The sequence below is a fragment of the Eucalyptus grandis genome, chromosome 10 (genome assembly GCF_016545825.1).
Source record: "Eucalyptus grandis isolate ANBG69807.140 chromosome 10, ASM1654582v1, whole genome shotgun sequence".
Classification (NCBI taxonomy): domain Eukaryota; kingdom Viridiplantae; phylum Streptophyta; class Magnoliopsida; order Myrtales; family Myrtaceae; genus Eucalyptus; species Eucalyptus grandis.
The window spans coordinates 32,975,260-32,987,797 of NC_052621.1; the positions used below are offsets into that span (position 1 = coordinate 32,975,260).

Here is a 12,538-nt window from a genome sequence, read left to right on the forward strand (position 1 = left end):
CTCGAACTCTCTCACCGTTGCAACCCGCTCGGCACCCGCAGCGGCACGTCATCGCGCCAGCAACCTTCCTCCTTCCGTCGAGTTCCGAGCCCGTCGCCGCCCCCGCCCCCTGCGCCCCACCGTCCCGACTCCCGCACCCGCAGCCCGGCGCCGCACCTCCCGTTGACGCCGCGAGCACCCTCCAACCCACACCCACGATCACGCCTCGACCACCCGCACCAGCAACCCCGGGAAGGCTCTCGCATCGACCCACGCTGCCCACGCTCGCACCACCGCGTCTCCACCTCCGCCGCGCGCCGCCTGCCGCAGTGCGCACCGACCCGCGACGCCAGGACCGGAGGCCAAGCTACCACAACCCGCACCTCGCTTGCCCGTAGCGCGCCCCGCCCATCGCCGCGCCCGTCGCTGCACTTCTGCCCGGCGTCGGTGTCTCCTTCCCGGCGAGCTCCGAGCGTGCCACCGTCTTTGCCCGAACACCAGCAGCCCGTGAAGCCACCGTCTTTGCTGCGCCCGCAACTCCGTCCGATGCCGTGAGCACCCTCCTCCGAGCGTTGGCCTCCCCCTCACGCGCGTGACCGATCTCGGCCACAAAGCATCACCGTGCCCCGCTCGCTGTCCTCCGCGCCAGCCGCCCGCTGCGGCTTCGTCACGCGGTGGCCTGCCTTGCTTTACCTCACCTGTGACGCCACAGTTCACGCCTCCGCCAACTTCCGCCACTGCTCGCTGCCGCTGCAACTTGCGAGACCTGACGCCCCCTGCTCGCCTGTCACCACAGCAGCTTCACTCGGAGTCGGCCTCGCACCAGCAACCACACGCGACTCCTGCTCCTCCCTGGCCGCGTGTTCGCTGCCCCTTGCCGGAGCTCCTCCGACGACCGCGCCCACCGCCCACGGTCGCCCGTTGCATCAGCAGTAGCCATCCCAGCCGTGGTCTGAGTCTCCATCGTGGTCCATAAAACACCACCCATTAAGGCAAATTTGGAAAAAGTTCAAACTAGGTAGGTTTATTTTATTAGGTAGATCCATTTTATTTTATGTTATTGTATCTTTAATATTTCGCTTTTATGTTGTGTTATTTTATGTCTTCGTTTCTTTATTTGAATTAGTTCTTGATGCATGTTTGAAAATCCCGGACGTACCACCTAATTCGCAACCGCATAATGATTTTTTTATTTCATCTATAAGGCTTTAGATGGAATAATTAATCACGTGGGAATAAAATTGATATATTGGTCTTTAAGGCTTAAGATCAATTTATTGATTTTATTAGCGAAACAACCATGGAGGATTTTGTGTTTTTTAATTGCTTTATTTATTTCAAAAAATACAAAAAAAAAATTGCATTTGCATTTCATGTAGATTAGAATTTGATTTTCCTAGATAAAATTACATGATAAAATAGATAGTATTTAAAAATGCATGTTTAGATAGTATCTAGGTTAGATAATATCTTTTGAAATAAATTGCATGATGAGATAATTTTCTAAGTTAAGATAGGACTTAGATTAGTCTAATCCTAACTTAAAATAGATAATATCTCACTTTAACTAGATTTTTACTACAAATTTTCATAAAAAAAAAAAATCAATCATGTGCCTGTCATATAGTTTAGGTCATACTACTATGTCATAACATTTCATGTTAAATTAGTAGCATGCATCGCATAAGGCATAATTCTCATTAAATAAGTGAAAACAAAAAAGGAAATTGCGTGTTAATTAGAAATCATATCTAGGACCGTTGATATGAATTCTGATCTAACATTGCAGATGCTTTCGTTGCTATGAGGTAAGTCCTGCAATTTATTCATCGCTTTCTTGGGTGTTAAATTGGTGGTTTGCGCACCCGCATGATCACCTCACATGTTAGGGAGATAAATTAAAATCAATTCAAGCTGCTTGCCAAATATTTTTTCAAAATAAAAGAAAAGGTACCGAAATGGCGTTAGATAAATCTAGCGTAACCAAGTCCCCGAACTCACAATCTCTGGTTCGTAGGAGTGAAGTAATTCTCCCATTACTTTACTTGGGTTCCTAATCGACTCACCAAAAATAGATTAGTGGCGACTCCATGATAAACATCATTTGCATATTAAGAACTTGAACCTAAGTCGCGAATTGGTATGGGCTTGGGAGAGCCCGAGTTAAGTCTAGGCTTAACAATCCATTAGCCGAACCCTTAGGTGGTCCAACCCGCTTCGGGGAGGTCGCGACAGCTTGGCGACTCCGCTGGGGAGTTGAGTTGAAACTCTTAGTGGACTTAGGCCAATTTTCTTTTTGAAAAATATTTTTGTTTGGCAGCGAGGATCCCAGGTACGTCCCTAACATTTAAGGTGTTAAATGTTCTTGCAGGATGGGAGGTATAAGGGGAAGTGTTTGTTGACATTTTTTTTTTTGCAGAGAGGTGTCGGAATGTATGGTTTACTTTCACATATGAAGTGTTGCTTGATATAAACTGTTGTGCATGCCTTGCATTTGCACTACACTATTTCACACACAACCCGCCGCGGGACCTGGGCTGCACTAGGACACTTAGGATGGTATTGAGTTGGATACGACTTTGATCGCGAGGCCGCGTAGTAGAGGTTGCCCAACTCAATCCCGAAAGTTTCTTTCTTGGTGTCAGGAATGTTTACCTCTGCCCGCGAGATTGCGCTGCATTGGGGCATCATTCTTGACTAAGCCGGCGTTAAGAGGATTTGATTTAGTACGCGAGGCTGCGACTAGTCATCCTACCCTTTTAACTCCACTTTGCTTAGCCTTCCTAGTTAGAAATCAAACCCCACTTTTCATGTGTTTGTCGATGTGATTGCTTGGTAAAGTAAGTCCTCTACCCTTTACTCTTGCAATTTACTTACCTTATTATGTCTTTGGTCGGTCCATGACATTAGGTTGGTCGAGTCTTGGTCTATAAACAATGGGAAGGTCCGACATTCGATTCATGCCTGCACCAAAGGTTGAACTCAAATCATGGTGGGATCGTCTTGGCAATGATGGTCAAAGCTATGTGGAAAGTAGACTTGGTCGCCTTGTTCCCCTCCTTGACATCGATGTCCAAAGCGGCGTCATGCAAGCACTTGCTCATTTCTGGTGCCCCCAAACATCAACATTCATATTTGGTAAGCACGAGTTGACCCCGACTCTGGAAGAATATAGCATTGCCATAAGAAAACCTTTGGAATTGGAATTAATAAGCCCACCCCTTGGATTAGAGCCTGAATCAATTTTGTCTGACTTCCTTAGGATGGATAAGAATCAAATAAAAAGAGTGTTAAAAGATAATTGTCACGCATGTCCTTTCTCCTTCCCTGGATCGAGTTTTGTTAATGCTGACACTCTTTTAAAAAGTAAGATTTTCCTTCTAGCCTTCTTCGGGTTTATTGTTTTTCCTCTTCGTAAAGGCGCCATTAATCCTTCTGTCACATGGGTGGTCAAACAAGTATGTGCCGGGATTAGCTTTGTCAACACTATTTTAGCTGAAACATTCTTGTCACTCACTCGATTTAAGGAAAATGAAGATAAAACTTTTCGTGCGCCAATTGAGCTTTTACAAATCTGGTTCTTTTCTCATATGAGTAGGATCGATATTCGCATGAAAATTATTAATCTCACTGATTCCCATCATCCCATCGAGGTGTTCAAAAATCATCAAGATCGAACTCCAAATCTTTCTTTCTCAAAATGGGTCAAATTATTGAAAAATTCGAATACCAAGATTTTCCTATGGCATGCTAAATGGTTCCAAGTCTCCAAGGCACGTCTCTCTCATGGCGATAATGAGCCGATCCTGCTATTGGGGATTACTGGTGTCACTTCCTACTACCCACTTCGAGTGGCCCGTCAATATCGAGTGGTGCAGGATCTACCGCCCCCTCTTAAGCTGGGTTTGTTCCACGTCCGATTCACTGCCAAGGATGATGATCACAAAAAGCAGCTTCGCTATATCGAACAAGCTTGGCTCGCATGTCACGAACAAAAATTGAGCTTGCCTGAAGATGAGCTTGAGGGGAAGGAAAAGATTTACTATGCCACGGCTCGGTACATCCGTCAGCACAAGATCCCGACTAAGTTTCTCCCAAAAGTGCCAGATGTGACTGAAAAGCCCACTCGACAAGCAGAGCTTAATCGTCACAAAAGGAAGATTGAAGAACTTGAGAAGCAAGCCAAGAAGGACGCTAAGGAGAAGAGGCAATTACGTCGAGCGTTGGCTTCCCGATTGTTTATAGATCGGGCCAAATAAAGTGGCTTGAATCTATTTAGTCTTTTTACTTTAAGCTTAATATTTAGGAAGTTGAGTCTTTTTACTTGATTAGTTTTTTGCCTTGTCAATGTCAAACAATTTCATAAATAAAAGCAGTTAGACTTTCGTCATGGACCGGCATGTTTTATACGAAATGCTTATGTGTATTCCTTTTTTTCCAAATTAGGTGATAACGGATCCTCCACGTTCGCCTATCATTACACGATCAAGAGCAAAAATGGCCGACCAAACCGAAATGCATGATCGTATGACCGCCATGGAAAACCAACTCCAGCAGTTGCTCACCTCTATGCAACTTATGACAAATCAAATGCAATCCCTCCAAGTGAATCAGACTCTTGCGCCCACTCTCCCCAAGATAGTAGTCCCAAAGCAGACGGACAAGGCCCATATGGGTGATGATGACATGCCTGAGCTGGAAGATGACCCATTGTTCGTCACAGCCGAAAAGGCTAAGCCCGACAATGTCCCTAAGGCGGAGCAAGATGAACGCTTCACCAAACTTGAAGAGAAACTGAAACAATTGCAAGAGTCGCGGAATTCACTCCCGTTCGACTTGTCGGTTTATGAGAAAGTCAAAATGCCGAAGAAGTTTAAGATGCCGGAGTTCGAGAAATACGATGGTACTTCCTGCCCAAAGGCTCATTTGCAGATGTACCACATACGCATGGCCCAATACGTCAAGAACGAGCCGCTCATGATCCAATCGTTTCATGCAAACTTGACTAGGCCCGCACTCAACTGGTACATAATGAAAAATGTAAACCTTCTCAACACCTGGAATGATGTGGCTGACGCTTTCCTAAAGCAGTATAAGTTCAACATGGACATTGCACCTTCCCGAGAAGATCTTGAGCGGATGGAGAAGAAGAAAAGTGAGTCATTTAAGGAGTATGCTGTAAGGTGGTGAAACTTGGCAGCTCAAATCACTCCTGCGCCTACAAACAAGGAGTTGATGAAGTTGTTCGTCAAGACTCTCCCGTATGAGTTCCGCAATCGGATGGCTAGCACATACGTTGAGAACTTCAACCAACTTATCCCAATGGGTGAACAGATCGAAATGGGGCTAAGGGATGGATGGTTCAATGAACCGACTCATCAAGGCAAAAGGTTCACCATGAAGAAAGACAAAGAACCGACCACTGAAATCAATGTTGCATATGCGCAACCAACCCCTAATAAGCCTAAGATGGTTCGTGTCCCTGGGAATCAGCAAGATGGAGGCCGAGTGCCTGCACCGCGGCAATTCACCAAAAGGCAATTCTCTCCTCTTCCTGGCCCTCTATCTCAGGTCCTGCCGATACTCCAAAAGAAGGGATTGATCTCCCACGAACCAAAGCGGCCCAATGCTGAAAAATTCTCCAACTATGATCCCTCCAAAAAATGTGAGTATCATATGGGAGAGGTCGGCCATTCAACTGATGAATGTTTGACTTTGAAGCACAAGATCCAAAATTTGTTGGATACTAAGGCATTTTCTTTCCATACCACCCAACCGAATGTCAAGAAGAATCCGTTGCCGGAACATCAGGGAAACGTGAATGCAATCTTTGAGTTCAATGCTGGCAAAAAGATGAACTTGAAGGTGTCTGTCAAGCGGATTAGTTAGAGTTGGTTACTCCCTTGCCTACCATGAAGAAAAGGGTTCAAGAAATGGTTAAGGCTGGCATGATCGTGTATGCTGACCAAGCTGGAATAGTGTCAACTATCTCCGAAGTCGTCATTGATTGGGAGAAAGAATTTGCTAAGCTAAGTGCTGAAAAGAGCGAACCAGATCCATTGATCGAGGACATGCCCCCACTTGAGGACGCCTCCGACCATGAAGGACTAATAGTGGAAGTGCCTTCAACTGATGAAGAAATAATTATTGAGATGCCCCAGCTGTATGAGTACAAGGATAACAAAGCAGTCCTTTGGTCATACGAGCTAGATGTTGACCTGATTACAAGGTCTGGTCGGACCTATGCTCAAGCTAATGCCCAACCTGCAAAGCCAGTTACTGACGAAGAGGCCAAAGAATTTCTGGCTATAATCAAAGCAAGTGAGTATAACGTGGTCGACCAGTTGCGGAAATTGCCTGCTCAGATCTCTTTACTTGAACTCTTGCAAACATCACCTACACATCAAAAGTCTCTAATGAAGGTTCTAAGCGAAGTTCGTGTACCAGAGACGATCGAGGTAAACAGGTTGGAGGAATTTGTAGGATCGATTCTTCTTAAGGATTTAATAGCCTTTTCTGATGAAGAATTCCCTCTCGAGGGGAGGGGACATACTAAGGCATTATATATATCCGTCAAGTGCAAGGCTTCACATGTGGCTCGAGTACTCATTGATAATGGATTTGCCTTGAATATCTGTCCATTGGCGACTCTTCACCGCCTGAAAATAGATCCTTCAAAAATAAGTGTTGCAAAGACCTCCGTCCGAGCTTTTGATGGCACGAGAAAGGAGGTGATAGGGGAGACCCACCTTGATCTGCAAATAGGGCCGGTGATGTTCAACGTCCTTTTCCAGGTGGTGGACATTCCTACTGCATTCAATTTCCTATTACGGCGTCCCTGGATTCATACTACTGGAGCTGTGCCATCAAGTCTCCACCAAAGTGTGAAATTTGTTGTCGAAGGAAAGCTAGTCATTGTTCATGGCGAGGGGGATCATTGGATCTATCATGAGTCGTCTATCCCCTATGTCGAGCCAGAACGTAGGGAGGAGTCTAGCTACCAATCGTTTGAGCTTGTATCCACTATTCATGCATCTCAAGGATCGACAATACCCATCCCTGATGTGTCAAATGCAGTAGTTATGGTAGCAAGAGTGATGGTTGGAAATGGCTTTATTCCTGGCCGTGGACTTGGTAAAAAAGAACAGGGTATTCGGAATCCTATTGAAGCCCCTCAAAGGTCTCGTTCCGCCGGATTAGGGTACCATGGAAGAGGTGGAGGACATGAGCAAGAGAAGAAAGACTCATTACTCCTTGATATCCGCGAGACATTCCCCGGCCCTGCTAGAATGATGCATGATGAAGGAGGAGTGATCACCACCCGAGGTATCATACCCGATGGATGGAGCTGTATGGATGACCCGACAACTTCAAAGACAGAGGATCCAGATAATGGGATGGAATGGATCACGAGCCTGTTCAATGATCTCCTGATAGGTGCCATTAGCGAAGAACCATCGGAGGAAATGGGTGCTGGCCCACAAGAGAGCAGCCTTATGGCAGGCAAGGAGGTGAAAATGGTCCAATCCAATGCCATATGTGATGACGATGATGACCCTGATGATCCAAATGGTGACTCCATTGAAGTACAACAAAGTTGGGAGCACCATGAAAAACCCAAAGTTCTCACCTCCGAGCAAACCGTCACCATCAATTTGAGTGATGACGAGGATCCTAAAGAAATAAAGACTGGGGCAAATCTTCCCAAAGATGAGGCCGAGCACCTGACTCAGTTGTTGAAAGAATATTAGGATATCTTTGCCTGGACGTATGCTGATATGCCAGGTTTAGATCCGTCAATTGTGGAACATTGTTTGCCCACCAATCCAGACATGCGCCCTATGAAGTAGAAACTTCGGAGGACTAAACCGGAGCTCTCGAAGAAAATAGAAGATGAAGTAATGAAACTTCTCAAAGTGGGGTTCATCGAAGTCTCACAATACCCTGAATGGGTGGCCAACATAGTACCAGTCATGAAGAAAGACGGTCGAGTCCGAGTGTGTGTTGATTACCGGGATTTGAACAAGGCCAGCCCAAAGGACTACTTCCCATTGCCACATATCGATGTTCTCGTGGAAGGTACGGCCAAGACACTTCGAAGTGAATGATCTAATGCTAAGAAAGGTGTTGCCGATTTTTCCTGATCCTGGAGGCAAATTTGCTCCAAATTATAGCGGCCCGTATATGGTGAAGAGGGTACTCCCTGGAGGTGCCTTAATCCTTACAGAAATGGATGGTCGTGAGTTTTCTAATCCTGTTAACTATGATGCTGTGAGGAAATATTACCCTTGAAAGAATTTGTTGTGAATTGAAGGTACTCATTTCTTCGTTGAATTGTGTGGGAATGGAAGGCCCTGTTCCATACACATATCGAATTCATTTGATTCGGTATATCAGACGTGTTGACCTAGTGTCAGTTCAATTAAATAAAAAAGGAAATGCCCTGAAGACACCACCAGCGCCTCGGCCTGGTGGCATGGGGAATGAAAAGGTCCGAGAGCGACCAGGGTTCGATCCCTGGAAATAGCAACAAGTTTGCCACAAAAAAAAAAAAAAAAAAAAAAAAAAAAAAAAAAAAAAAAAACAAACAATTTTTTTTACCAATCCTTTTTCTTTCTTTTTGAGCTGCAAACTCTTTGTGTTCAAAGCTAATTAGCTCATGGAGTACTTGTGACCTTTCAAAGGAGAATTTTGCATGACAATTTTACCTGTTTAATTACCAATTCCACTGAGGATTGTCACCATCGATCAAGTTAATGAATGATGTGGAATGAATTAAACATGCTAAATAAGACATGTCAGGATGATGAAAGGCAAGCCTTATCCTATACACAGTCCCTTGCTCATATCTTTGGTGAGATGAGTGTAGGAAATTCCATGTTTCTAAGGTAAAGAGTTTTCTCGCGAAAGGTATGATGATCGAAATGATGAGAGGCGGTTCATTCTCTATCCTAAACACTACGTGATCATCCATTGTTTAAACCCTTTTGAGCCCACACACGTGAATAATTTTTAAATTACCCCTGTCAAGAACCACCCCACATTGGGGCAAGCTGGAGGTAAGACGACATCATGAGGTGAGGAATTTGATAGGAATATTCTTGCTCTCACTTGCATCAATCTTCAGGTATTGCTATTACATTGAATTCATACGATAATTCAAGTGCCTTAGGATGATGAAGAGCAGTTCTTTCTCTATCCTACACACTTTATCCATTTCGTAGCCCCTTGAGCCTGTAAATTCGTTTCATTTAAACCCAATTGGTGATCATCCCCCACACCGGGGCAAGGCAAAAGGCAAATGTTCAAGCAACAAAATCCCGAGTGCTGACAAAAAAATGAAAAATCCTCAAGAACCCAAATGTTAAAGCATTATGTGGTTATTTAAAAAAAAAAAAAAAACAAAAGGGGCATGAAAAAGCAGTGTGCCTGGTAAAAGCAAGGCCAATGCCCATAGAAAATGAAAGAAAGAGTCAAGATAAATGATTATCAGTTGTAAAAGGGTGTATTCTCAATGGAGTGGTACTCAAAGAACTCAAATGCCACGTTTTTATAGTACCTATGAGGAAAATCCCAATGGTGAAAAGGAAGACCGGTGACAATGCCAAGATGATCACCAATTCTCATCCCCCTATACACATTTTGAGCCTAATGATCCATTCATTTCTCAACCCAAGAACTTAACCTACGTTACGTCCCTTACAAAGTCTCTTCAGATTAGGGCACCGAAATTAACGTAGGAGTTCACATGTCTTAAGCACTGCTCGAAGAAGTGCGGGCAAGATTATTTCTTTCTCATTTTGCAGGGTTCTTGACTTGTAAACCCGAAGATGATTGCGAAGTTGTTCTTTCAATAGCCTTGACTCAAAGAGTCCCTTTGTTAAGCCATTGACCGAGCCTACATTACAGTCCTGATAAAGACCTCTCAGATTGACCAGGTCGTACCGCTTGTGAGAATACTCAAAACCTTTTGACATGATGAAAGTAAGAAGGAGTGATTCCTGTGATCCCACATCAATGGTCGGGACAAAATAGCCTTCTTAATGAGAGTGACTGAAAGTCCTTTCTAACTGAAAGTCTCTCATTTGGTATTCTTGAAAATCCATGTCATGAGTGAAAATTGTCTTAAACGATGATTCTCCCGGTGGAAATTTGGTGGTGCAAATATGGTAAAACCATCATGCATGAATCTTGATGGAATGGATAAAAGCTTCAGTGGATTTTGGAGTGTGCTGAATTGCTTACTTCTTTGGCAAATGCATGTATTTTTGCTCGATCATGTCGACGAGGGTAATGTTTCCGTGAAGACCCAAGAGCTCCTGACATTTATGTTGCCTTTCAGAAGCCTCGAGGTGAGAAACCTCCATGAATATTTGAAGTACATCCTCAATGTTCCAAAATTTCTGTCTACCAAGAGGTAAGTGACCCTCACGAATATCCCAGCTTTGTCCTAGGTATTCCCAAATTCTTGATATATGTCTCAAAACTCGTTGTTAAGCATTTCATTTTGGATATGAATGTTTTTCGATCTTTTTCGTTATACCTTAGTCTGGATCTAGGTATTTCAAATCTTCTTAATCCAATATTCATCTCACCTAACATTGAGTGTCTATTGGTTAAGCCCCAAAATTCTTGACATCTCAGTCTGGATCTGGATGTCTCAAAACTCTTCGTTAAACATTTCACTGGATGTGAATGTTTTTCAATCTTTTCGTTATACCTTAGTCTGGATCTAGGTATTTCGAATCTTCTTAATCCAATATTCATCTCACCTAACATTGAGTGTCTATTGGTTAAGCCCCAAAATTCTTGACATCTCGGTCGGATCTGGATGTCTCAAAACTCTTCGTTAAACATTTCACTGGATGTGAATGTTTTTCGATCTTTTTCGTTATACCTTAGTCTGGATCTAGGTATTTCGAATCTTCTTAATCCAATATTCATCTCACCTAACATTGAGTGTCTATTGGTTAAGAATTTTTCCCCGTTTAGGCGACCATAGAATGGTACGGGTCCTAGACACAACCAAGCAATGCCATCGGGCGACCGTAGAACGGTACGGGTCTGGGAAAGCAGTCTCTTTGTAAAGTCATGTTACTATTCTAGGCGACCGTAGAATGGTACGGGTCCTGGACATGTAACACCAACTATCTCGAGTTACTCTACCCTCCCCGAAGGTAAGTTATTCCAGGTAAGTTCCTTTTATCACTGGCATTAGCATTTCCATGCATCATATAGATTGCATTTAAAAAAAAAACAAAAACAAAAACAAAAAAAAAACAAAAAGGGATCCATAGTCCCGCCAAAATATCATCCATTTCATGTTCATGGTCAAAATTTAGGTATCATATCGTCTTTGAATGCAACCTCTGCGAGCTCACCTTCAAAGAGGGGCAGCTGTTGACACCTAAATTTTGACTAATCATGTAGTAATTAATTGCATAGAAAATTAGGGAGTAAAAATTGCATATAGTAAAATTGCATTTCATGTAGTCGCATAGGACAACAAGAAGCAGGGGCTCGCGGCCGATTGCGTGCATAAAAGGATGGTCCCTCTTTCGCTGGTCTGAACACACATAAGAAAAAAAATGAGGAAAGAAGCTCTCGCACGTCCATTGTCTATTCCTCATCAATGCATGCACATGCATACACAAATTCGGTGGACGTGCGGATTCGAGAGAAATCTTCAAAGAAGCAAAAGCAGCTCACAACATATTATATAATATGCCCATAATATTATATAATATGTCAGCTTTGATGGCGCGATGAAATTCACCGTAGAAGAAACCTCCTCATTAATGCATGTACATACACGCACGAAATGGGGGTGTAAAAATTCCTACGACGCCTGCAAGAAGATTTCCTTGCTGAAGAGCGGAGTGGTGGCCGAAAGAAAGGTCTGGAGAAGAAGATAAAAAATGGCAAAGTTCAGCTTAAATTCAGGAAAAGTTGCGGCTGCATCTTGTCACAATAAAGTTGGCAATGGATGGCCTATAAATAAGACCACAAGAAGCCGCGTGAATGGGGGAGGAGCGAAAAGAAAAAGAAATTCCATTGTGAGGGCTTCTCCTTCGGTCAGACAAGGGGCAAAAAGAAAACAAAAGAAAAGTTACATCGGGAGGGGAGTTTCTCCTTCGTTCAAAAGAAGAGAGAGAGAGAGTCTGTCAGAGAAAAAGAAGGTGAAGTCAGAGAGGGCAACAGAGAAAGAGAAAAGAACGTGAAAGAAAAATAATAATAAAAAGAAGGGTTGTCTTCTTAAAAGGGAGGCTTCAAGCAACACAGGGGGGGGGGGGAACGGCAGCTGCCCATTACCGCCGGAGTCTCGAACTCTCTCACCGTTGCAACCCGCTCGGCGCCCGCAGCGGCCCGTCATCGCGCCAGCAACCTTCCTCCTTTCGGCGAGTTCCGAGCCCGTCGCCGCCCCCTCGCCCGCGCGCCACCGTCCCCGACTCCCCGCACCCGCGCAGCGCGGCGCCGCACCTCCCGTTGACGCCGCGAGCACCCTCCAACCCACACTCACAGTCACGCCTCGACCGCCCGCACCAGCAACCCCGAAGGC

General features: G+C 44.4%; 1 protein-coding gene across 1 annotated transcript; it reads left to right on the top strand.

Moving 5' to 3' along the window:
* The first annotated feature begins 2,816 nt into the window (after positions 1-2,816).
* On the top strand, positions 2,817-5,868 carry LOC120288843. The gene is made up of 5 exons (XM_039303006.1): positions 2,817-3,117; positions 4,426-5,003; positions 5,180-5,240; positions 5,314-5,550; positions 5,701-5,868. Exons 1-5 carry the CDS (start codon positions 2,989-2,991, stop codon positions 5,866-5,868), a joined length of 1,173 nt encoding a protein of 390 aa, XP_039158940.1. The 5' UTR covers positions 2,817-2,988.
* The last annotated feature ends 6,670 nt before the right edge of the window (positions 5,869-12,538 follow it).

Coding starts and splice junctions, on each gene's coding strand:
- LOC120288843 (XM_039303006.1), top strand. CDS start 2,989: ATGATGGTCAAAGCTATGTGGAAAGTAGACTTGGTCGCCTTGTTCCCC. Junction 5,241..5,313: donor TTGTTCGTCAAGACTCTCCC/GTATGAGTTCCG, acceptor ATGGGTGAACAG/ATCGAAATGGGGCTAAGGGA. Junction 5,551..5,700: donor TTCCTGGCCCTCTATCTCAG/GTCCTGCCGATA, acceptor TTGACTTTGAAG/CACAAGATCCAAAATTTGTT.